The sequence below is a fragment of the Gymnoscopelus microlampas genome, assembly GCF_963454915.1.
Source record: "Gymnoscopelus microlampas genome assembly, chromosome: 12".
In the NCBI taxonomy this organism is placed as follows: domain Eukaryota; kingdom Metazoa; phylum Chordata; class Actinopteri; order Myctophiformes; family Myctophidae; genus Gymnoscopelus; species Gymnoscopelus microlampas.
The window spans coordinates 30,647,619-30,671,443 of NC_139949.1; the positions used below are offsets into that span (position 1 = coordinate 30,647,619).

The following is a 23,825-nucleotide window of genomic DNA, read 5'->3' on the forward strand; positions in this document are numbered from 1 at the left end:
ACAGGTGCTGTCTTGACCCACACATGCCTTACAATTCGAGTAGTGTTTTTGCATGTCCATTCTGGGAGGGTTGGGATGCAAGGGGGCCCTAAAAGATAATTGGGCCATGCAGGCCACCTCCTTGAGTCTAATCCGTCCCTGCAATCAGTTTTACCTTGATTTAGCAACTTGGGGAATCTAAAACCTACATCTCCCATCCCAGTGGCATGATTAAGCAGGACCATAAACCAAGGAATAATTATGACTGGTGGATTTCTCCTTGAGGATTGATTATTGCCTAGGTTGCTACAATACACTGCATGTAGGCACACACACTCACGCACATGCACACGGGCACAAGGTACAGGTAGATTTCTCACTTTCTCACTAAGAATGTTATATGAGGTTTGCCGGTAACAGCCCAACTCACTCCAAAACCAACTCACTCCAAATCGAGCCCAACTCACTCCAGACATCTCCCTCCACAGCAGAGCCCAACTCACTCCACACACTTGGCCAACTCCCTCCACACACTTGGCCAACTCCCTCCCTTCGGTTTGCCACATGTGTATGTTTATGTTTTATGTGTATCAGCTTGTTGTCCCATAGCCTACTGTCTTGGAGTCAGTAACACTTAATAACTAAATATAATGGCAAGGTGAGGTAAACCTTTGAGGTTTTAATTTTATTTATGTATAATAATTTGAGCATTCATATTCCGAATCCAGTCCACTTGGTGGCAGTAAATGCACAGAGCAAACGCCCCCTCCAAAAAAGAATGGGAGTTTCGTGTTTCGTCACAGTTTGAGCTGAGCACAGTCAAGTCGAAACTGGAAGAAAGTTTGTCGACATTGAGGAAGCTCCGCAACGAGGCACATTTGGGTAACTTTTAAGACATTTCATTTTGAATATTAGCATAATCATGTAGGCTATATCCTATATTCATGCATAGAAAGCTGGTAGGCAATATAGGCATCGCTCTGTTGTTGTGGTAGTTGGCCTGCTATGAACAAAGATAACCTCAAATGTGGTAATCGCAAGATAATTACACTTTGCATGTTAACAATATTAGTCAACAATGTTGACTCAACATATGTGCGTGTGCGCATGCAGTCAGTGTTGTGAGCACAGAAAGCTGATGTGATCATGCTTAACGTGATTCAATAGTCGAAAGGGTACAATTATTAGTTAAGTTTCAATCCGTCATTTACGGGCCCAGTATTTCCGCATTCTCCACTTGATTCTCCATGTTGTAGCCAGAATAGAAGTAATACGGAAATGGATGAAACACGTCGACCGTTGGCCAAAGCCCGCCGTTTGTAGCTAAACATAAAACCAATAAAATAATCAAACTATTTGTATATACCATTTTGAACATTAAAATGCAATATTTGTGGAGATTAAAAGTGTATATATATATATATATATATATGTATATATATATATATATATATATATATATATATATATATATATATATATATATATAATAAAAAACATACACTTGATTAGCTAAAACAAGACATTAACAGCAAAGTTTTTTTAACAGAGCCGTTAATTCATTTGTTAGGAGAAGCCTATGCTAATATTTTCAAGTCTGTTCCACATAGCTCCGACGGAACCTCTCCCTCTGCTGTAGAGCTCCGAGATGAGGTTCCTCGTTTGTCGATGCCGTTTTAGCAGGACATTGTCGCACATTTTCCACTTTACATGTTTCTTACCCCTTTCTACACATCGTATCCAAAAAGTAAAGGTTTTCTGAAATGCTCTCAGATGTTTAAATTTTAACGTAGAATAAAATCTATCCAACGAGTTGAAAAAAAGCGTTTAAATCGCTTCTCTCCTCAGCCGGTTCCATAATATTATGCATTAGAAGATGCAATTCAACATTTGACCAGTAGGGGAATCAGTAATGTTATCTCTACGGGCGCAACTCTTGCGCAATGTCTTAAAAACATGTAACCGGATGAGGACAGAGGCAAATTAAATACTTTTTTCAACTCGTTAGATAGCTTTGATTGTGCGCTAGAACTTTAAACAGCTGAGAGCATTTCAGAAAACCTTTCCTTTTTGGATACGATGTGCAGAAAGGGGTAAGAAACATGTAAAGTGGAAAATGTGCGACAATGTCTTGCTAAAACGGCACCGACAAACGAGGAACCTCATCTCGGAGCTATACAGCGGAAGGAGAGGTTCCGTAGGGGCTATAGCCTATGTTCCACATTTGTGACGTGTGTAGGCTACATTACAGAATACGTTTACAGCAAATTCAATACTAGCAATGGTTCACATGACGCTTGTCTGTCACAAGTGTCACTTGTTCCTGGTTTTTGAAAACTTTACATTTACAACCAGTACATCTACATAAACGTTGAGATGTCAAATACAAAGTGCTTATCCCAAAGCCACGGATGTAACAAGTTAAAGCGCCAGGGTCTAAGTACCCGGATCTTCCGTATTGTTCAATAAAAAGCATTTTAATCCGATCGCCGGCCATTTTCTATTTTTAAGTTTTATATTGTAACAGAGTGCAATACACCTCCCAACCGATAGGATCGCATAGTTGAAAGCATATGGAGAAAATGGCCACCGATCGGATTGAAATACTTTTTATTGAACAATACGGAAGATACGGGTACTTAGACCCGGGCGCTTTAACTTGTTACATCCGTGGCTTTGGGGTAAGCACTTTATATTTGAAATCTGAACGTTTATGTAGATGTACTGGTTGCAAATGTAACATTTAAAAAAAGTAGAGCTGTGACTGTCATGTTCCAGGGCTAATTCAATACTTGGAAGTTATTTGTATGTGAAAAGAAATAATGAAACATTCAATGAAAATATCTACTTAAGCAGAATCCTTTAACAAATTTGTGCATTTTTTTCTAATGAAATTCGACTCATATGTTTGCAATATTTGTTCCTTTGCTGTAGGCATTTCCTGTGAGCAACAGCAATCATTTCTACTAGTATCTGACTCCATGGACACAACCATGGAGGAGGGTGAAGTCGAAATGAGTTCCACACACTCGGACAGGATTTCCTTTTTGGATGGAGCGTCTGGTGCTGGAGAGGAGGAGGATGATGAGGACGAGGTCTACTATATACCTGAGAGGAGACCTTCTCTGGACCTGGGTCATGAGCATATGGATCCTATGGATACCAGTCACTGGTGGGGAGACATTGTTGCTAAACACTAACCTCAAAGCAGTGTTAATTTTGACAGCTAATTTTTATTTCGTTTTAGTTATAGTCTTTTGAATAAAATTCCATGTAGTTTTTGTCACATTTTAGTAATCTGAAAGGTTTAAGTTGACTAAATATCATAAGATTTTAGTGGAGTCTAGCTGTCCGCGGACCTCCAGGGGTCCTTGAGGGGGTTCCAGGGGATCCCCAGCTAAATGGGGAACAGTTAAACCCTATTTTATATTTTGGCTATTCAAAAATAGATCTGCTTTTTTCTTGACACGTCTTCTCTCATGGGGGTCCCGGGCAGAAACTCTCTTTACAAATGGGGTTCTGGGGCCAAATGAAAACTTTGAGAGAAGGGATAATAACAGGTCCTAAGCATTCAAACAATTAACTGTACCGTTTAAAACCGCAATGACTGGTTGAGCCACCAGGAGGCTCAATTTTATGCTCTATATGTCTATGGTGTAACTGTAACAGAATTTATTTTGTGTTCCTTGACACAAAATTATATCCATATAACCCCAGGACAGTAAAATAATTATACTTAATATATGTGTATTGTGTGTGCGCGCGTGCAAATAAAGAAATATGTATACACAGTATATCAATAATTACTATAAAGAAAAGTCATTGATGGCACTAGAGGTTATTCTTTACAAAATGTGTATTGTTACTGTGATGTACGGTTGTGTGTTGTGGAAAATAACATATTTCCACATTTGTCATAGGCAAACTGTTGGAAGGGCTGCATCTCCAGTTTTGAGTTACAAGTCAATGGGGAGTGATAGTGGTCATCAGTCTCTTGGAATGGACGGTGAAGATAAAACCGCCACAAGGTACGGGGATTTAAAGACAAAGAAAAAAAGAGTGCTGCACCATGCAGTCATTTGTTGTACACAGTGACTTCACAATGAATACATTAACCATTTTCTCATAGCCTAATGATTTGTATTATTTAATCACTAAGGAAATTGCTATAATAGGTGAGCTTGTGTGTTCACCATCAAACATAAAAGTAATAATTAAAAAATGTACCATCATGCATCTTGAAATCCCACTTTTACATTTGTATTCCACTGAGTGCTTTGTGGTTCCTGTCTGACAGTGTCCACCTAGAGAGAAGGGGCTCATTCTCAAGCTGCTACTCCTACGACAGTGATGATTGTGAAAAAAGAACACGCAAGTATGTCTACTCAAAGTAAAATCGTCTTTGAGATGTAAAAATATACTTTCTCAGTCAAGTGAAATTAAGACAGGATTCTGTGTACAACTATCTGTTTACTGAATGCATCATGTTCAAACTTTCACCAATGCCCTCACCAGAGTTCGAACCAAAGATGACACCATCTCATGTAAGACTCCTGTAAGACCAGAGCTCATCCGAGACCCAAATGTGATCAAGCACCCTTCCCTGACTGTGGGATTCACTTTCAAGGTTGGTGTTTGTTTGTGGGCTCATTTAGATGTTGTATATGTCAATTGCTAGATATTTAGGCCAGTGGTTCTCAAATGCCAAGGACCCCTAAATTGATATACATTTGGCCGTGGACCCCCATCGGAAAATGTTGTGCCACGGACCCCCAGAAGCAAAGATTTGAGTTAAAAATGTTCGCTTTAAAAAATATATATGTTCAAAGATTTGCACAACTTTTCAAGATTTTTTTAAAATAGCAGATCTACAAGCTCATAGCGCGGCACTCGGTGCCGCGCTATGAGCTTGTATATCTGCTATTTTTGAATAGCCAAAGTATAAAAGGTCATAATTATTCTGATGCTATATTTACACATTTTGCTGGGTACCCCCTGGAACCCCCTCAAGTACCCCTGGGGGTCCCCGGACCCCACTTTGAGAACCAATGATTTAGGCTATTCATCACAAGCAAAGGCCATAAGGAACTTTTGCCAAACTTATGAAAGTTTGCTTTGATTTACGTCCAAAATTAGGTGATCAGTGAAATCTTGACGAAGTTGTCAGAAACTGAACTGAGGTACTTCAAATCGATCCTGTGGAATCGGTATCCAGAGTCCTTCAGCATTTCGCCCCAGCACTTGGACATGATTGACCTAGTGGACAAGCTGCTGGAGTGTTATGACGTCGAAGTGACAATCCAGCTCACCAAGTTCATTCTCCTGGATATCGGAAAGAAAACGCTGGTCGATCATCTCGAGAAGAGGTGCTTAAGGAGTAAGTATGCACCTGGTAACGTCTTAAATAAGCAAGTCTGTTTCACATGCAATGGTTTGCAGGGTTGTTGTTTTTTTGTATTTGAATACTTTATTAGTCAGAAATGTAAACAGCAGGGAGGTACAACTCAGGGGTTGACACTAAGGTCTCAGAGGCACTTGCCTGTCGGGCAAGTATAGGTCATGTTCTACTTGCCCGAAAAGTTTATCGTCCATTATAAAATTATATTTGAATTACTGTTCAATTTAACACTTATTTTTTACTTTCTACTTGCGAATTCTGGGGCTGTGCGATAAAAACCCCAATATGTATTCCAAATATCTAAATAGCTATGCGTATGACTATGGGTTCACACTTGTTATTTAATATTTTTAAGTGTAGCAACCGTAAAAACGGCACATAATAGGTCAAGTGTGCTCTTATTTTACATTCCATAGACCGGAAGACACTTACTTCCCCGTAACTTGACAAAGTGCTATTATTTTGAAGTCCACCGACCGGAAGTCAAGGGTTTACGTTAGTCTGACTTGACACGTGTTCAGCTTTGACCGCTCAATAAACAAACGTCTGTAGGTACTGGCACTGCTGTTTTGAATCTGACTTAAGGAAGGCTTTATAAGCTTCTTGCTGCATTCTTGTATTTGCACATGTTGGTTTAAGGGACTACGGAACCACAGTACAGCGACAAAGGTCTGTGGGTCGGATGCTGCTGCTCACAGTTTTATTTACCTGCCACGGGCAGTCGGGCAACTGTTGGTGTCAACCCCTGAAAAGGATAACACAGAAAAGTCCTGGGGACTTGTTTCCATTGTGTATTCCATTGTGTATTCAATTCATCAACATAGCATAGAATATTAATACATGTCATCAACTAATACAAACAACTATATGTACAAAGGAGAAAACGGTAAAACGGCGGCAGTGAATGACATCGAATCCTTTCGATGGGAATTAAGATCTACCTCTTCTGGTAGTCTTCTGATAGCTGTTTTTTCAATGCATAATATATTGATACTGACTAAAAAAAGAAAAAAAAAACGTTTTGCAATACCCATTCTGACAAGGTTCTACTTACACCCCTATGATGACACACAAAAAGAAGAAAAAACCTGCAAAAAAACATGTGCCCATTCAAGCAACCAGGAAGCGCAAACTCCACTTGTCCCAGTAAATCGGGTAGCCGTTAGTGTCAACCCCCTGAGAACTGCCATCAACTCTGCTGCGTAGATTAAAAACAGCAACTCTGCAGAGGCGAAGCCTCCACACCGCTTCTGCAGAGTGCTTTTTTTTTTATAACTGCATGGCTCGGTTGATCATCCTAAAAACAAACCCCCCCAAAATACATTGTACTGTTAATGGGTATAAAAGGGTGTTTCACTTAAAGGTTTTGGGTTTTGTTTTTTTTGTTTTGTGCAGATGAAGTACGCTTTGCACTAAGGAACACACTAAAGCAGAGATATGGCAGTGTAAAGGAGCCTTTGGAACAAGTGCAGAAGCCCTTTCGCAGTGTCTACAGTCCTCTCTACATGACCTTATCACATAATCATGGCCCAATTTATGAACATGAGATAAGGAAAATAGAGAGGCTAGAGCGCCTTACGCACCCAGAAAAACCGATGACATCAAATATGATCTTTGGTATGGATATGATTGATGAATATAATGTCACATTTCTTGTGACTACTGGAATACCAGGGTCAGGGAAGTCTATGTGTGTGCAGAAGTTCATCCTCGATTGGGCTGAAGAGCAGAGCCACGAACACATCTTCCTCCTGTTTCCCCTGCCATTCAGAGATCTATACAAAATTGAAGACCCCGAGATCAGCTTCCTGGAGATGTTATACAGGTTCTACCCAGAAGCCCAGAGGTTGAAGTCATTAAAAAGTATAGATGGAGAAGGAAAGCTCATGTTTATCTTTGATGGTTATGATGAGTACCCAGTGGAGCTCCACTTCGGCCGCACCTACACTGTTGATGTCAACACTCCCGCTCCCATGACTTCGGTGGTAGTAAACCTCCTCAGGGGAACGATGTACCACGACAATCTAGTGTGGGTCACTACACGGCCACTAAAGAATTGCGACCTGCCATCGCCATCAGTGATGACAAAAGTAACAGAAATCCGTGGATTCAATGATGACCTGAAGGATGTGTACTTCAGGAAAATGTTTGAGGACCCAGCTCAAGCAGAGAAAGTCATTAACCATGTGAAATCCTGCAAGACCATGCACATCATGTGTTTCATGCCTGTGTTTTGCTCACTGCTGCGTACAGAGTTCCAAAGTGAGTTTAAGAAACATGGCCCACATGCAGAGCTGCCCAGAACCAATACCAAGTTGTTCACACAGCTCCTACAGAGGAACTTAAACTGTCGCAGCACCAGAGCCAAACCCCGCAGCCCAGAAGAGGAACAAGATTTCCTCATGAAAATGGGAAAGATAGCTCTCGGCATGCTTGAAAAAGGCGTTTGGGAGGTGGACAGTCATCTCTGGACTGAAAGTGGGATACCCTATGAAGAGGCAATAGAATGCAGTGGCGTCTGCACAGAGTTTGATAATGGAAAATATGTCTTCAGTATGGAAAGGGCCGCATTCTTTGTCCAATTCACCATGCAGGAGTACATGGCTGCTCTCTATGTATTTCTCACCTTCAGCAATCTTGGGAAGAATCTTCTCCTCACAACGGCCCTGAAAGGCAAGATTACACGAATGTTCAAGACGGGCACTTTGTTAGACCTGTACAAGTGTGCTGTGGAGCGAAGCTTGCTTTGTGAAGATGGAAGAGACGACATGTTCTTGCGTTTCCTGATGGGGATGGCAGTGAAGACCAACCAAGAACTGCTCAAGAACCTGGTCGCCTTTTCAGAAAAACCATCTGTCGTGGAGGACATAGCCAAATTCATCAAGAAGAAGTTCAAGGAAGACCTGCACCCTGACAGGGTGGCCAACTTGCATCACTGTTTGGATGAGCTGGGCTTAGGAACAAAGCAGGCATCAACCCTTTGATTACTCTTTTGAAAGAACAATCATAACTTGCATCCTGTTTTCCTCACATTCCCTTTTGAAAGTATGGAAACTAACTACACAAAAGCACCAACTGTCATCCTGCTACACAACTTTGAAAAATGAACTATACATTTTAAATTTTTCATGAATCATTGTAATTGGTCTTGATTTTATTTGACGTCAAGTTCACTTCGCAAAATGGTGATGGTGGTTTATTTTTTTGCAGACCTGGAATTGATTAAACTCAGGATTTATCTGTATTTACCAATTATGTATTTTGTCTTTGGCACCCTGAAATGAGGCAATCATGTACAAAATCGCACAGTTTTTAAATGTTCATGGACATGACTTCAAACTGCATTTGAGAAAACAAATGTCATACACCATTTTCATTGATTGTCATCTTTGACAAATTGCATATGCATAAACATATTTGTACGTTTCTGTCAAAAGAATAAAAGAAAGGCTAAGAGCTTATTTTAATTGTTCTTTTTGTGTGTGAGAGAGAGGAGTGTGAATCAGGGAGGAAGGTAACATAGTTCCACTTGTGGGGGTGGGGGGTTGCAGAGAGTATTACAGAAAACTAAACTCAAATACATTCATATACAATTTCCAATGTACAAGACAACTAAAATAACACATGGATATATGGAACCTGCTACAACTCAATTTATTCATGGTTATAATTTGGTCTAGCTGCCATTCCACCAGCTCTGTATGGAAGACTTGGTTAACAGGTTCAAAAATATAAATTAATATGATTGAATAATTTAAAGTATACATAAACAGATATGATACATATCATACTTGGCGTCTCATGCAAAATTACACATCAGGCAAAATCCATTGTACATAATTTTACTATTTTTGTTTCTCCAGAAAATGAATTGCCAACTACGTTTATTTCCATATAGCTTTACTTTTGGACATAACTTTACTCAACTTGAACACAATTCTCAATTCTCAGGTGTCATTCACTGCTGCCGTTTTTCCTTTGTACATATAGTTGTTTGTATTTGTTTATGACATGTATTAATGTGTTAATATTCTATGCTGTTGATGAATTGAATACATAGAACTATAATGGAAACAAGTCCCCAGGACTTCTTTGTGTTATCCCTTTAGTCTAAATGCCTTACAGTACCGCCCTGTACTGTTTACATTTCTGACTAATAAAGTATTCAATCAATAAAAAAAAGGGGGTTTTAAAAGTTATCTGTGAGCATGTGTCATCTGCATATTGTCTCTTTGATAAGCAGGTCTTTGCAGCTGGCTCTAGCAACACCTCGCTCATAAAGTTGACTATATATAACGCTTACCTCCCTACACCCACTAAGCAGGTGCCAGTGGCAGGCGCACGGGGAAATTCCACAGGGACATGAATGATCTCAAATAGTTTTCATTGCATTTCTCATATACATTATGATGGTAAATCATTCACAATAAAAGCCTCAGTGTTCATTTAACGCTTGAGTTACAATTGGATAAATAATCACTGGGGATTTTACTGTGTGAATGCAGACCTTCCAAACCAGTCATGTGATCCTCATATTCACATTCACTCAGACACAATACATTTGTATGTACAGGTCATATAAATAATATGACATTTAGTAAGGGACATTAAATAAAAATAAAGCATGATAATGACACATTGACACATGAAGTAGTCAAATGTTTTCCCCCTCCATGCCAAGTTTCAAATGGTGTGGTGAAATTCACTTAAAAGAAAAAAGGTCCCGATCAGAGTTGTCAGTATGTGGCATACACTGAGAAAAGTGCTTGCAGAGGACCATGAATATGACCTTTAACGGGACACCTGCTAATGAGAAGACCATAGGTTTAACTAACCAATAGAAAACGCTGAAAGTTAGGAATGAATGACCCACCCGGTTATGCCCGTTGTACCCGTCTGTCTGTGTTCCGGTTATGCCATATGGAGACTTTCGTCTGTGTACCTTTTATGCTCATATACTCTACTAGAGGTTTGGGCCACATTAACCCTGGTGTCTCTATTTTGGGCACATTTTTAATTGTTCAATCTCCCCTACATAAAAATAGCAAACTGCAGATGCACAAGCTCACATTTTTTACTTGCCCCGGTAAATTGGGCAACCGTTAAGTGTCAACCCGCGAGAACTGCTATGTATGGAATAATCAACTCCGTTGCGTAGTATTTAAAAAATATATATAATAAGCTGCCCTGCAAAGAGGCAAATCCTCCACACTGCTTCTGCAGAGTGCATTTTAAAAAAAATTATACGTTTTGTTTTGTTTGTGCAGATGAAGTACGCTTTGCTCTAAGGAACACCCTAAAGCAGAGATATGGCAGCGTAACTTTGGAACAAAGTGAAGTGCCGAAGCCCTTTTACAGTGTCTACAGTCCTGTCCACCTGACCTTGTCACATAATCATGGCCCAAACTATGAACATGAGATAAGGAAAATAGAGAAGCTAGAGCGCAATCGTCACCCAGAAAAGCCGATGACACAAGATATGATCTTTGGTACGGATATGATTGAGGAATATCAGGTCACCTTGATGGTGAGTATTGGATTGCCAGGGTCAGGGAAGTCTATGCTTGTGCAGAAGTTCATCCTCGATTGGGCTGAAGGGCGGAGCCACGAACACATCTTCTTCCTGTTTCCCCTGCCATTCAAAGATCTATACAAAATTCAGGACCCCAAGCTCAGCTTCCTGGAGTTGTTGAACAGGTTCTACCCAGAAGCCCAGAAGTTGAAGTCATTAGAAAGTATAGATGGAGAGGGAAAGCTCATGTTCATCTTTGATGGTTATGATGAATACCCAGTGGAGCTCCACTTCGGGCGCACCTACACTGTTGAGGTCACTACTCCCTCTCCCATATCTACGCTGGTAGTAAACCTCCTCAGGGGAACGATGTACCACGACAATGTTGTGTGGGTCACTACACGGCCACTAAAGAATTGCGCTCTGCCCGCGCCATCAGTGGTGAGAAAGGTAACAGAAGTGCGTGGATTCAATGATGACCTGAAGGATGTGTACTTCAGGAAAATGTTTGAGGATCCAGCTCAAGCGGAAAAAGTCATTAACCATGTGAAATCCTGCAAGACCATGCACATCATGTGTCACTTGCCTGTGTTTTGCTCACTGCTGCATACAGAGTTCCAAAGTGAGTTTAAAAAACATGGCCCACACGCAGCGCTGCCCAGAGCCATTACCAAGGTGTACACACAGCTCGTACTGAGAAACTTACACAGTCGCAACACCAGAGCCAAACCCCGCACTCCAGAAGAGGACCAAGATTTCCTCATAAAAATGGGAAAGATGGCCTTCTCCATGCTTGAAAAAGGGAAATGGTCGGTGGAGAGTAATCTCTGGTCTGAAAGTGGGGTAACCTATGAAGAGGCAATCGAAAACAGTGGCCTCTGCACAGAGTTTGATAATGGAAGATATGTCTTCAGTATGGAAAGGGCCCAGACCTTTATCCATTCCACCATGCAGGAGTACATGGCTGCTCTCTATGTATTTCTCTCCTTCAGCAATCAGGGAAAGAATATTCTCCTCACAACGCCCGCGAAAGGGATAGAGAAGATTTCAAGAATGTTTAAGCCGGAAAGCTTGTTGGATCTGTTCAAGTTGGCTGTGGAGCGAAGCCTGCTTTGTGAAGATGGAAGAGACGACATCTTCTTGCGTTTCCTGATGGGGATGGCAGTGAAGACCAACCAAGCACTGCTGAAGCACGTGATCGCCTCTTCAGAAAAATCTGTTGTGGCGGACATAGCCACATTCATCAAGAAGAAATTCAACGAAGAGCTGCACCCTGACAGGATGGCCAACTTGCATCACTGTTTGGAGGAGCTGGGCGTAGGAACAAAGCAGGAAGCATCCCTGTGATTACTCTTTTGAAAGAACACTCATAACTTTCATCCTGTTTGCTTCACTTTCCCTTTTGACCAAAGTGTGAAAACTAACTACACAAAAGGTTCAACTATCATCCTGCTACACAACTTTGAGACATGAACTATACATTTTCATAAATCATTGTAATTTTCCGTGATTTCAGTTGACATTAGGTTCACTTAAAGCTCTGTTGTGGCAAAATGATGAAAGTGGTGTATTTTCCGCATACATCTGGAATTGATTAAACCTTGGGATTTATCTCTCTTTACCTAAAAACTTAAAGTATTTTGTCTTTGACACCCTGAAATGAGGTAATCATTATGTACAAAATGGCAGTTATTAAATGTTTATGGACATGATTTCAACCCGCATTTTAGAAAACATGTCATAGACAAAAACTGTTTTGATTGAATTGGCATCTTTGAGAAATTGCATATGCATAAACATATTTGTACATATCTGTTAAAAGAATAAAAGAAAGGTCAAGAGCTTATTTCAATTGTTCTCGTGTGTGTGTGTGTGTGTGTGTGTGTGTGTGTGTGGTGTGGTGTGTGTGTGTGTGTGTGTGTGTGTGCGCGTGTGCGACTGAGGGAGGAAGGAAACAGAGTTCCACGTGTTGGGCCGGGGGTAACGGAGAGTATTAGAGAAAACTAAACTTAAACACATTCATACAATTTCCAGTGTACAAGACAACCAAAATGACAACCTGCTTCAACTCAATTTATTTATGGTTATAATTTGGTCTAGCTGCTATTCCGCCAGCTCTGTATGGAGGACTTAAAACATGTTCAAAAATATAAATATGATTGAATAATAATTTGGAAGTATATGATGCGTAGCATTATACAATTTACCAATGTAATTACACACCAGGCAAAAGAAATCCATTGTACATAATTTAACTATTCTTGTTTCTCCTAAGCATGAGCTGCTATTCTTCCTACATTTCCATGTGTATATATATATATATATATATATATATATATAGCTTTACATTAAGGACATAACTAAACTTGAACAAAATTCTCTTGGGACACCATTGTGCTCAGTGTTATGTGCTTTTCTGCAAACCCAACAGAGTTTATCACCACACACATAAAAGTAGACGTGAAGTCTTCTGATGTGACATTCTTCAACACCAAACTCCTCTGGATAATTTTACCACCTTCAGACACTGACCTGAAAAAAATAATACTGCATTCATTCACATTCTATTCATAGGCTGTATAAATTAAACTTATAATGGGTCCTAATTAATGTTTCACAATTCTATCAGCAGTCTGACCTAATAACAGAACTTCATTAGAATCAGCAGAGATGTGGCTTGCATCCTGATATGGTTAACTTAATATACTTATCATTTTTATTTTAATATGTAAATATTTCAACACCTCAAACATACTCTTCAGTTTCAACTCCTCTACCATTGGTGAAGGCTGTTTCAGGGAAGGAGCCATTGACCAACCAGTAGATAAGAGTCAAATCATCTTCACAATTAGGATATGCTTTACAGTCAAGAACCAGCTGCTTTCCTGTAAAGATCAGAAAATACTCAAACCCGTATAATACCATCCAAAACGGTTTGAAACAAGTTTGAGAAAAGGTTTAAACCTTTATAAAATATGCATTTCCGCTGCTCATAATACATGGTCTCATCTTTATCCAAAATATAATATATTAACGGAAATCGAGTCAGCTGACTTGTCATCCAACAATGAGGTATTGTTGCTATTGATATGATAGCAGCGTTCAGTGGTTAATCATTTGTGCAATATAAAATGTTGTACCTGGACAGGCTTTCATTTGGATATGGTCTGGCCCAATTATTTCAGGAGATTCCTCTAGAGAAAATAAACCAATTTGAGTGATAGTTCTTAATTAGTTACAAATGTTTAAATATAATTTTGCCCTCAATACAAACTGTACCTGTTGCAGCCTCGGAAAGCAGGACAAAAAGACATCCAACAGCTGGTGTGAAAATAGAACATTTAGACAATGTCATCATGCATAAGCAAAAATGTAAAGGGTTTTAAAAGTTATTACCTGTGAGAGCATGTGTCATCTGCATTTTGGCTCTTTGATTAGCAGGTCTTTGCTGTTTGCTCTAGCAACACCTCGTTATGTTGACTATATATACAACTCTTACTTCCCTACACCCACTGCACCCAACAAGCACACAGGGAAATTCCACTGGGACTTGATCACATTGTTTCATTGCATTTGTCATATACATTATGATGGTAAATCATACACAATAAAAGTCTTAGTTAATTTAACTAGTTATAATTGGATAAATGAACGCAGAGAATAATTTTTCTGTGAATGCTGACCTTCCTAAACAAATCCTGTGATCCGAATATTCACACAGACAATCCATAGTTACTGGTGTATAACACATGTACACGTCATCTAAATCATGACATTTATTAAGGAACATTAAATAAAATAAAGCATGACAATGACACATGAAGTGATCAAATGTTTTCCCCCCCATGCCTAGTGTTCCATAGTGTTGTTCGAGGTGAAATTCACTTCACAAAACATCCCATTCAGTCAGTTGTCAGTATGTGGCATTATACACTGGAAAAGTTATTCCATAAAACCATGAACACCTTTAACAGGACACCTGCTAATGAGTCCATAGGTTTAACAAACCAATAGAGAAGGATGCAAGTCGGAAACTATGAAAGCTGGGAATGCATGCTCCACCCGCTTATGCCCATTGTACCGGTCTGTGTTCTGCCATTAAATGGGAGATTTTTGTTGTCCCTTTTATGCCCGTATGGAGTTTCGAGTAAGGCATACCCAAGTATGGAGTCCAGGCTGATTACATCAGGATATTCCATATATGGGGATTTGCAGATTTATTGATATTTTTGGTAAATTTGCTTAACCAACTCACTCACATATGCGCACACAAAGATTTCATGAATGCATAGGATATAAAGTGATCACATTTTATATTAAATGTTTTTACTACACTCCGGTTGCATGTACAGTACGGGGAGGCTCATATTTTCTGACCCAGTAGTGTAGGGAGCAATATTTCTTGAGTGAATTTGTCAGACTATACTCAATTTCAGTTACGTTTTTTCAGAGTCAAAACGTGACCTTGATTAGCAGACCATTGCCTAATCCAAGTGATACAATTTTGCTAAGAGTAGAGACACTAACCCCCCTCACACACACAAATAGCTCACAAAACATCACATTGTGAGCTTGTAGATCCATTCGTTATTTGTCATACCACAAAGTATATAGTGGTTAAGTGGCATTATCTTGGCAACATGTTAAGTTTAAGGACTGTTGACGAAGACCTGAAAAGTACTTGACTTAAGAACAAAAACAAATCCACAAGGACAAAGGGGTCCCGAGTCTATGGAGTCATTTATGTGCATGTTGGAGGCGAAAGGAGCAACAGGTTTAATTTCATTGCACAACCTGAAATCTTACAAACCAACGGGCAGAACTTAAGAGAGGTAGAAAGGACTGCTAGGCATTAGATAAGGGAAATAATTTACTCTAGAAGAGACCCTTTTGTTAATCATTACTGTGGATGCCAATACTGTGAATGAAACATTAAAACATTACTGGGAAATGAAATTTAACTATAAAAACCGTTTACTCGGCCATCCAACACCCAAATTAAGTCTCACGGTGTGATGTGTGAAGCATAGAGCTGGAAAACTGCAACAGACATCAAAATACAGATTACTAGTAAATTCCAACAAATCGTAAATACACATACATTGTGCCTGTAAATATATACAAAAGGTACATATATAGACACATTGTAAATGGATGTTTTAGTCCACTGTGAGGCTCTCGGTCCTTTGAGCCAGTATGTAGTATGTCCATCTCCCCCCACAGCTGCATGTCACTCCAGACCCAGAATGTAGTTGATGCCTTGCACTAGTCCTATAATCACAGGTTGCCAGGCAACAAGGTACCGAAGCCAATCCAAAAGTTGTCCATACATGACATGTGGTCTCTCCCAGCTTTAGAATGGGTTAAGGAGATACAACCAGTGCTTAATGACCACACAGCATGCTCAGTTGCTCACTATGAATTACTACACACAAGACATGGCATTAAATTGTCACAACAATAAATTCTAAAGAGTAAAATAGCAATAGCAAAGTATTCGTTGTTTAATATCAGTGTGGCATCATTTTAGTTATTAGAAGCTCAAGATGCCTTTCTTTTGCAACACAAAAAAGGAACAGGGACCTAGTAGTTATATAACCTACACTACAGTATATAACCTCATGTTTTATCATTCACACGGCATGCCAGATAGTCAAGCGAACCTCAAACTAACTGGTAGGCTGGCTGGATACAATGGAATATCTTTATTAAACTTTAGCTATGACTAAGCAATGACATGTCCTTTAATTTGCGTGTGTGGAACAGGGATTTTGGTTCCATCACTGTATTAGTATGTATGCATGCAGCAATTGGAACAATATGCCAATGTACAGTATACTGTCATAAAAATGTATGCATTTAGTTTAACTAGCTTTGAATAAAAGTCTCTGATACGCATGTGAGTTTGATTCTCCCAACGAGTAGCAGGGTTTGTCACAAAATAACTGGTGAGTGGGAGAAACAAGGCATTAAGAATATGAAGACACTAGCAACAACACATGAGTTAAGGAGTTAAAGGATACGGGTTACTAAACATCCTCTTCAGGTCCACTTTCTCCTTGCAGTATGGGCACGTTTGCTTCTTTCCCACAATGCACCATCCTCTTATGCAGAACTCATGGAATCTGGGTGAGGAATTAAGGTTTCATATGGCAGTAATTGGGCTCAATAATATTATAGAAAAATACATTATTTAATACAACTGTGTCAACATCTTGGATAAACACCAATAGTCCAAAGTAAACGCAGGCCATCACGTTAAAGGGATAATTGACCCCCAAAATGACTTTTTTGTTTCGATTCCTCACCCCATGGAGCCTTGAATTCATGGAGATTTTTTTGTTTTTGTCGCATTCCTAAGCCAATAATTTGTTGACCGGCGGAGTCTGGAGACTCTTTGAGTCCTTTTTTTGGATGAACTATCCCTTTAACCACTGAACCAATTATGTAGTTATTGTCCTGTATTAGTCAGTACTATATCTTAGTTCAAATGAGGCATCGGAGGTGAGCTTTCCTCATACTAGGCGGTGTATAGCCAAAGCAAAGCGCATCATCAAAAGACACTTACCACCGCAGCCACAATCTGTTCACACTGCTACCGTCAGGCAGGTTATACGACAGTATCAAATGTCAGGCTGCTGAACTGGTATTGAGCCCTGTTGCACATGCCTGTACACTTCCAACCATATACCTAATATTATGCATTTGAATTGGATAAACACGTCACTTAACTTATGTACAGTAATGACCTGTCACACACTTTATGTATCCGACTGTAGATACATCGTCATACATTTTATATGTTGCACAATAGATTGTAGAACACTGTCAAACACTATGTACTGTATATCTGACTGTAGATATATCCTCACGGTCACAAATTGTAAGCATATTGCCATTTGTTTTGATATAGCTAAATAGACAGCAGAACACTGTATATATAAACATTTTAATATCACAGTATGATTATTGTGCCTCTTACCTTTATACTTTTTGCATACTTTACACATTTTTGCCCTTATTCTTTATTTATTGTAACTGCAGTTCATAGGAAGCTTTCACAAAATGATTTCTCCCACCCCTTTACACCTAGTGTAAATTTGTGATGCGACAATAAAGTTGAAGTTTAGATACCGATATAATGGGGCCTTTTCATTGGAAGGGGAAATGGGAAGTAGTGTAGGTTTACAACATGCTTCCATGGCAACTGTAGTCAGATAAAGGCCATGTTTTACCACGTTAATTCCCCTTCTTGTATTGGAGTATAGTGAGTTTCCTAAGAAGTAAGTAGGTGGTAATAATTTACCATAAACAAACACCTGTGTCATGCAGCCGTGTCAATACATCTATGTAGGCCAGTAACAATTATTACATAATCGCATAATTATTAATTTCCATTCATCTGTTGAAAAAGTCAAAGTATAAAATGATTAAATGTTTTGTTTAAGTATATTATTTTGGATTATTGGTACCGCTCAGTGTCAGTCATTTCTTTTGTATATCGTTGCTGTCGGGCAGAAACCAGCTAACTCCATTTTGACGCTTTTGCATTCTTTTCCATGAATCAGTGCTATTGAACACCCTTTATGTCTGGTGTGTTGGTTTTGCTGACTCCAGGCTCCACCCCCTTTTGACATCCAACCTCATTGTGAGCTCATTGTGAGCTCCATTTAGCTGTTCTTATCAATGATGAACAAAACCTCTTTACTCCACTTTGTTTTGGTAATTTCCTGAAAAATGTACATTTTAGTTACCTGGTTTCTGCCCGACAGCAGAGATATTGAAGATGTGGAATTTGTTTGAAAATGCGTTAAAAAAAAGAAATGTAAATTTATATGTTCCAATGTTCAATGCCACAATTGAATTATTGTTGATTGTAATTATTGGTATGACAATTAATGGTCAACTGAAATGTCATGGTCGTGACAACATCGATTCTCTGCATTCATTTCAAAGGAAGGATACACATGGTTGCAGGATAACCTGTATGTGTTCTCGATGATTCCCTCTTCACTGACATCTACAAGGATTTGCTGACCACACACAGCACAGATATTATCTGAGAGGTGCTTGGTTGGCATACCGGATGCACTGTAATACTAAAACAAATAGACAAAAAGAGAGAGAGAGAGAAGTTAAATATAAGATAGTATCTTACATGCATTACATTAAGCAGTGGAGGTGGTATTTCACTGTAAAATGTTGAAGTATTAAATAGCAACTACCGATCATTTTCATAGCGATTATTCTATCAATTTCTTTTTCGAGGACTTTTTTTTTAATTAACGTGTTTTTTTTTATATGTCTTAGTTAAAAAAAATATCCCACGATTTTGTAACCCTTATTTTTCACCTGGTGCCAATTTTCTAAGTGATCCTGGGCACTACACTCCCCTCACCAGCCTAGGGAGGCCAGGGCCAAGCTCATGCCTCCTTCAATGCATGAGAGCCAACTGACCTTGTCACCTGACAGGGGGGAGTTTCCCTGGTTGGACGTAGCGCGTAGAAGGAACACGTTATTCCAACCAGTTCCCTTCCCCTCCATCAGGCGCCCCGGCTGTCATGGGGGAGGCGTTATAGTGACCAGGATTACTACATGTTTTTGTGAGGGTATTAACTACCCTGAGAGACACGGGGAGAACATGCAATCTCCACACAGAGTGGGCTCTTTTGCCAACCCCACCTAGGGTATGGGCGCTGGTGACGCGGAGGAGAACACACGCCCACAGCGTCCCCGGCGGGAATCGAACCCAGGACCTTCTAGCTGTGAGGCTTTTATATATCTTAGAACCGACTAAATCGATTAGTCTGATTAACCACTTAAGCCCTATTTAATACTTGGCTGTACAAGTATCGCATGAAAATAGCAGATCTACAAGTTCACAATGCATCGCACTGATGTGGTGTGAGCTTGTAGACCTGCTATTTTCACAATTTGTTTTTTAGATTTGGAAAACAAAAAGGGGAATTCAATAATTCCCCAGCAAATAATAAATTAAAAAAACTATTTTTGGTTCGATTAACTATTTCAGCCCTAGTCTGATATGTACAACCTGTCTACTTACCCCCACTGTTGAAGCCATGAAGTCTGCACACATTTCTGCAAAGTCCCTTCCCAGGACTCCATAGTACAAACCATAGAAAAGCAGAGAAACACCAAAGTCCATTGCGTCCTCCGGTTTTATTCTGGACAAGAAATGCATTGCTTAGCTTACGGTTACGTGACATGCAGTTAGTAATATCAGTAGCACAACATCATAAAGTTATAAGTCTGTAGAATTCATCATGGTTGAGTACATAGGCTACTGTTCCAGAAATGGCAAAAAACGTTGCAGACCGTAAATTACCCAATTAAATAGAATATGTCAACCCTTTTGAATATCTCAAATCGCAATGTAATGGAAGGTTACATTTTGTCTAAAACAAAACATGGGTATACATGTATAGCATGTTGTGCCATCAAGCCTAAACTGGGAATTCCTTTATCTGATGAGCTTTAAAGTAATAGTTCAATAGAATAAAATCTTATTCACTACCAATTACACACTCCATGAAGCCTTTAATTCATTGAGATTTTTTAGTTTTTGACGCATTCCTGAGCCAATAATTTGATGACCGGGTGTATTTCCGGTAGGAGACTCAAAGAGACTCCTTTGAGTCTCCTACCGGATATATTAGCATCTTTCCGGCGGAAATCTAATTATTGGCTTAGGAATGTGATAAAAACAAAGAAATCTTCATGAATTCAATGCTCCATGTGGTGTGTAATAGATAGAAAAAAAGGAGTGCAAAAACTGTCCAACAGCAACATCTAGTGGACTGGACACAGACATCATTTCAAGCAGGAATTTCTCAAACAGAAAGCAAGACAGAAGAGCAGTGGAGAGACATGGTAAATGAAGACGTTGCTTTGGAGCCACTAAGTATTAGAATGATGTACAGCTGATAATACATACCTAAATATCAAGTTTAGACCAAAAAGCGTAAACATGACAACGGTGTAGCCAACTATTCCTGTGGCATAGCTGATCTTGTAAAGGAGCAGGAACCACTTGTAGACCAACCTAACCGAAAAGAAAAGGGAAATGAATCTCAATCAAGCAACAATGAACTACACAAGTTAAACTACAAGTTTAATAAGAAATGGATAACACAAAAAATAACAAGATCTAAGTGAACCGTGCAATCCAACGTATTTTACAGGTCCTGGATTTGTTTCCATGCGCTATGACTCGGTTTCAGATAAGGTTCTCAGAACCTCATTTGGGCCCAGTTCAGGAGGTGGTAGTAACAAACTTGTACTTTCAAATGTTTCTAAAATAGATAAAATAGCTGATCTACATGCTGATGTGAGATTGTAGATCCGTTAGTTTAGCTTTTTATTGTTTTTTTATGAAGCAAATCCCTGGTTCTGGTTATAATGAAAATAAAGAAAGGTTTTGGGGTAAGCGCAATACATACACCTCAGAATGATGTCAATTTGTAGTTATATCACCTCCCTTTCCAAAGAAAGGAAAGGTTATGTATTGCGCTTTACCCATCGTAGTCATAAAGAGCCTGTAGAAAAGTGCATGGGGTTTGTTGTACCTTGGGGTGGTACAGTCCAGTGGCTTGCGAGTGGCACGGAAGGAAACGAATGCTGTGACGACAGAGAAGATAAACCATGTGGTCAGGAACCTCCACCAATGAAGCTTGGTAGTGAAGTAGAGAGGAACTACCCACATCTGGAACAGAGTGACCAGCTAAAAAACAGCAGAGAGTACAGATTAGTGTGCAAATACATTCATGCACACGCAGTGCTCAATAGTTAACATCTGAGATTCCACAGACTGTAAATTTAAGAATAGGGACGATGCATCGGGTTTTCTGTAGCAGAAAGACAGGAAGAATCTTACAGGGAATTCTACTAGAGTGACTAGGGATCAAAACTGTTTCCGGTGATTAACAAAGAACCATTAGTACCCAATTACCATGGTTATAAATGCATGCATATCTATCTGCCCATGTTTTTGATTTAAATAGTTTGCTGGTGAGTCCTTTGCCTTACATTGTACGACTTAGGATGCCGCTGTTTCCACTGAACGAGGACCAACTGGGCAACAACCAGGGTGACTATCAGGATCAGCACCATCTCAGCATGCATGGCCTCATGGCCCTTGTGTTTGGCATGCATTCTTGAATGCTCGACCCTAAGGGAAAAGACACAATGGATGGTCAAATTAGCAAGCCTGTGTTCATTTCAAGGAGGTAAGTATTTAGTACACAGTAAAATACAAATTATACTCTCAGTTACAAAGGGTTGAATGAACACTGAGGATTTTACTGTGTACGCAGGTAAGGAAGAAGAAAGACATTCTGCACAATCAAATATTATGGACATCAAGGCGTTTTCCTTGAATTCATCCTAAATTCCCAATTGCAGAAACATTTTTAGAAAAGGTCCTTTTCTAGTTTGCAGCACATGCAAAGGACATATTATGGCACGTTCTTACTTCAACTGTGACAATTGTGTCACAAAGAGCCATGTCAATCAGTATTTAATCTTAAACAGTCCCTTCTATTAAGGAATAGTAAACAAGGAAACAAATGGTGGAAAAGAAAGTGCAATGATGTCAGTAATATTTTATTGCAATATTTTTTACCAAATAAAATACATCAATGTCGATATTGAGACAATATTGTGAGGATGGCTATTGGTGCTTTCAAAATATACAGTATTTACACAATGAGATTTTTGATAAATAATCATCCGTAATACCTTAATAATAACTAAGTGGATAAAGACAAATAGATCAGTTTAGAACAGTCAGGTAAGTTCAGAAGATTTACATCACTTTACTGTGCAGTCTGTGTCAGCTGATCGAATGGTACTAAAAACTTTTGGGACAGGGTGATAAATGTGGTTACTTAGATAGGATGCATCAACACAATCACAGATTGAAGTAGTTTAGTGCTATGTCTCAAAACAGATGCATATACTTAAAGAGACTGACCTCCACCTCTCCTCTGGTGAGAGCTTGGACAGATCCACCTATAACAGGGAAAACAGAAAAAAATCACAACAAATGTACAATCCCTGTATGACTTTATTAAACGAGCGGCTGGGCACATCTGAAGTAGATTTTGCCTAAATTAAAATGTATATTTATTCATCTTGTTTAGCAATATCGGGAGGCCAAGGCTTCAGACTTTGCATAGTTTGTGCACAAATCTTTTTTTAAGCTATCCCAAGTAATTCAGTAAAATGTGATTTTGTCCAATATGTATACCTACATTAAAAAGGTAGGGTAAATGCATTTTCTGTTTTCGAAAACGCTGGAGAGACAGAGACCCATGTTACTGAACAAACACTCTATAGTACTAGAAAACCTCCTCCGACTGCATATTAGTAATAAAAAACATAAATATCTATCAAAGTTATGAGTTTGTTTTTCTCCTTTAATAGGTGTCCAACATAGTAATCATTACAATATTGTGTTTGTCCAGTAATAGGGGTCTCCCTGTCTCTCCAGTTCTTTTACTAAACAGAACAGAAAATAAATGTTCAGGTCAGGACACCGATTTCATCCAAGTAAGTAAGCATCAAAAAACCACCTTATACACACTAATAACTATATTGCAATAAAGTCTGCGTGTGCAGTATAATTACTGATAGAAATGCATGTGTGTGAGTGCAGATAGAAATATTTGTGTAATCATTTTAGTTCAGGCACCATCCTTGGCTTGAATGTGGCACTTGAAGGATATTTAGTTATTATGCCAATATGCAGTGTATTACCTGTCATTAGAATAAAAAAATACATTAATTTGATATACTTCTGTTCTGTGCATACAATTGAAACATTCTTCGTGCAAATCAGTATTTTGAAATGTTTCAGTCAGAAGGCTGAGTGTTGCTTCATCAGACGGATACAGGATAGGTGGGCACTAGGGACAT

The 23,825-nt window shown here is 39.2% G+C and overlaps 3 protein-coding genes across 4 annotated transcripts in view; 1 reads left to right on the forward strand and 2 right to left on the reverse strand.

Moving 5' to 3' along the window:
- The first annotated feature begins 783 nt into the window (after positions 1-783).
- On the forward strand, positions 784-8,838 carry nlrc3l1 (NLR family, CARD domain containing 3-like 1). Its single transcript, XM_084074008.1, has 7 exons — positions 784-861; positions 2,914-3,151; positions 3,900-4,007; positions 4,277-4,354; positions 4,495-4,606; positions 5,116-5,356; positions 6,773-8,838. The coding sequence occupies exons 2-7, from the start codon at positions 2,961-2,963 to the stop codon at positions 8,359-8,361; spliced, it is 2,319 nt and encodes a 772-aa protein (XP_083930134.1). The 5' UTR covers positions 784-861; positions 2,914-2,960; the 3' UTR covers positions 8,362-8,838.
- Positions 8,839-13,226: 4,388 nt separating this feature from the next.
- LOC311056834 (interleukin-1 receptor type 2-like) lies at positions 13,227-15,469 on the reverse strand. 2 transcript variants are annotated; one of them, XM_084073671.1, is made up of 5 exons: positions 14,286-15,469; positions 14,169-14,210; positions 14,030-14,083; positions 13,645-13,774; positions 13,227-13,421 (listed from the first exon to the last, which is right to left on the reverse strand). In XM_084073671.1, exons 1-5 carry the CDS (start codon positions 14,308-14,310, stop codon positions 13,250-13,252), a joined length of 423 nt encoding a protein of 140 aa, XP_083929797.1. In that variant the 5' UTR covers positions 14,311-15,469; the 3' UTR covers positions 13,227-13,249. The 2 variants fall into 2 exon arrangements, with proteins under 2 accessions (XP_083929797.1, XP_083929798.1); XM_084073672.1 differs by lacking the exon at positions 14,169-14,210.
- A 141-nt stretch (positions 15,470-15,610) lies between these two features.
- rnf121 (ring finger protein 121) overlaps positions 15,611-23,825 on the reverse strand; it is a 9,344-nt gene continuing 1,129 nt past the window's right edge. The window contains exons 2-9 of the mRNA XM_084073670.1: positions 22,882-22,919; positions 21,936-22,077; positions 21,476-21,630; positions 20,845-20,952; positions 19,954-20,074; positions 18,855-18,988; positions 16,913-17,014; positions 15,611-16,240 (exon numbers count right to left, since the gene is read on the reverse strand). Of these exons, the coding sequence (XP_083929796.1) occupies positions 16,120-16,240; positions 16,913-17,014; positions 18,855-18,988; positions 19,954-20,074; positions 20,845-20,952; positions 21,476-21,630; positions 21,936-22,077; positions 22,882-22,919 (921 nt within the window). The 3' untranslated portion in view covers positions 15,611-16,119. The remainder of the gene's footprint in view (positions 16,241-16,912; positions 17,015-18,854; positions 18,989-19,953; positions 20,075-20,844; positions 20,953-21,475; positions 21,631-21,935; positions 22,078-22,881; positions 22,920-23,825) is intronic.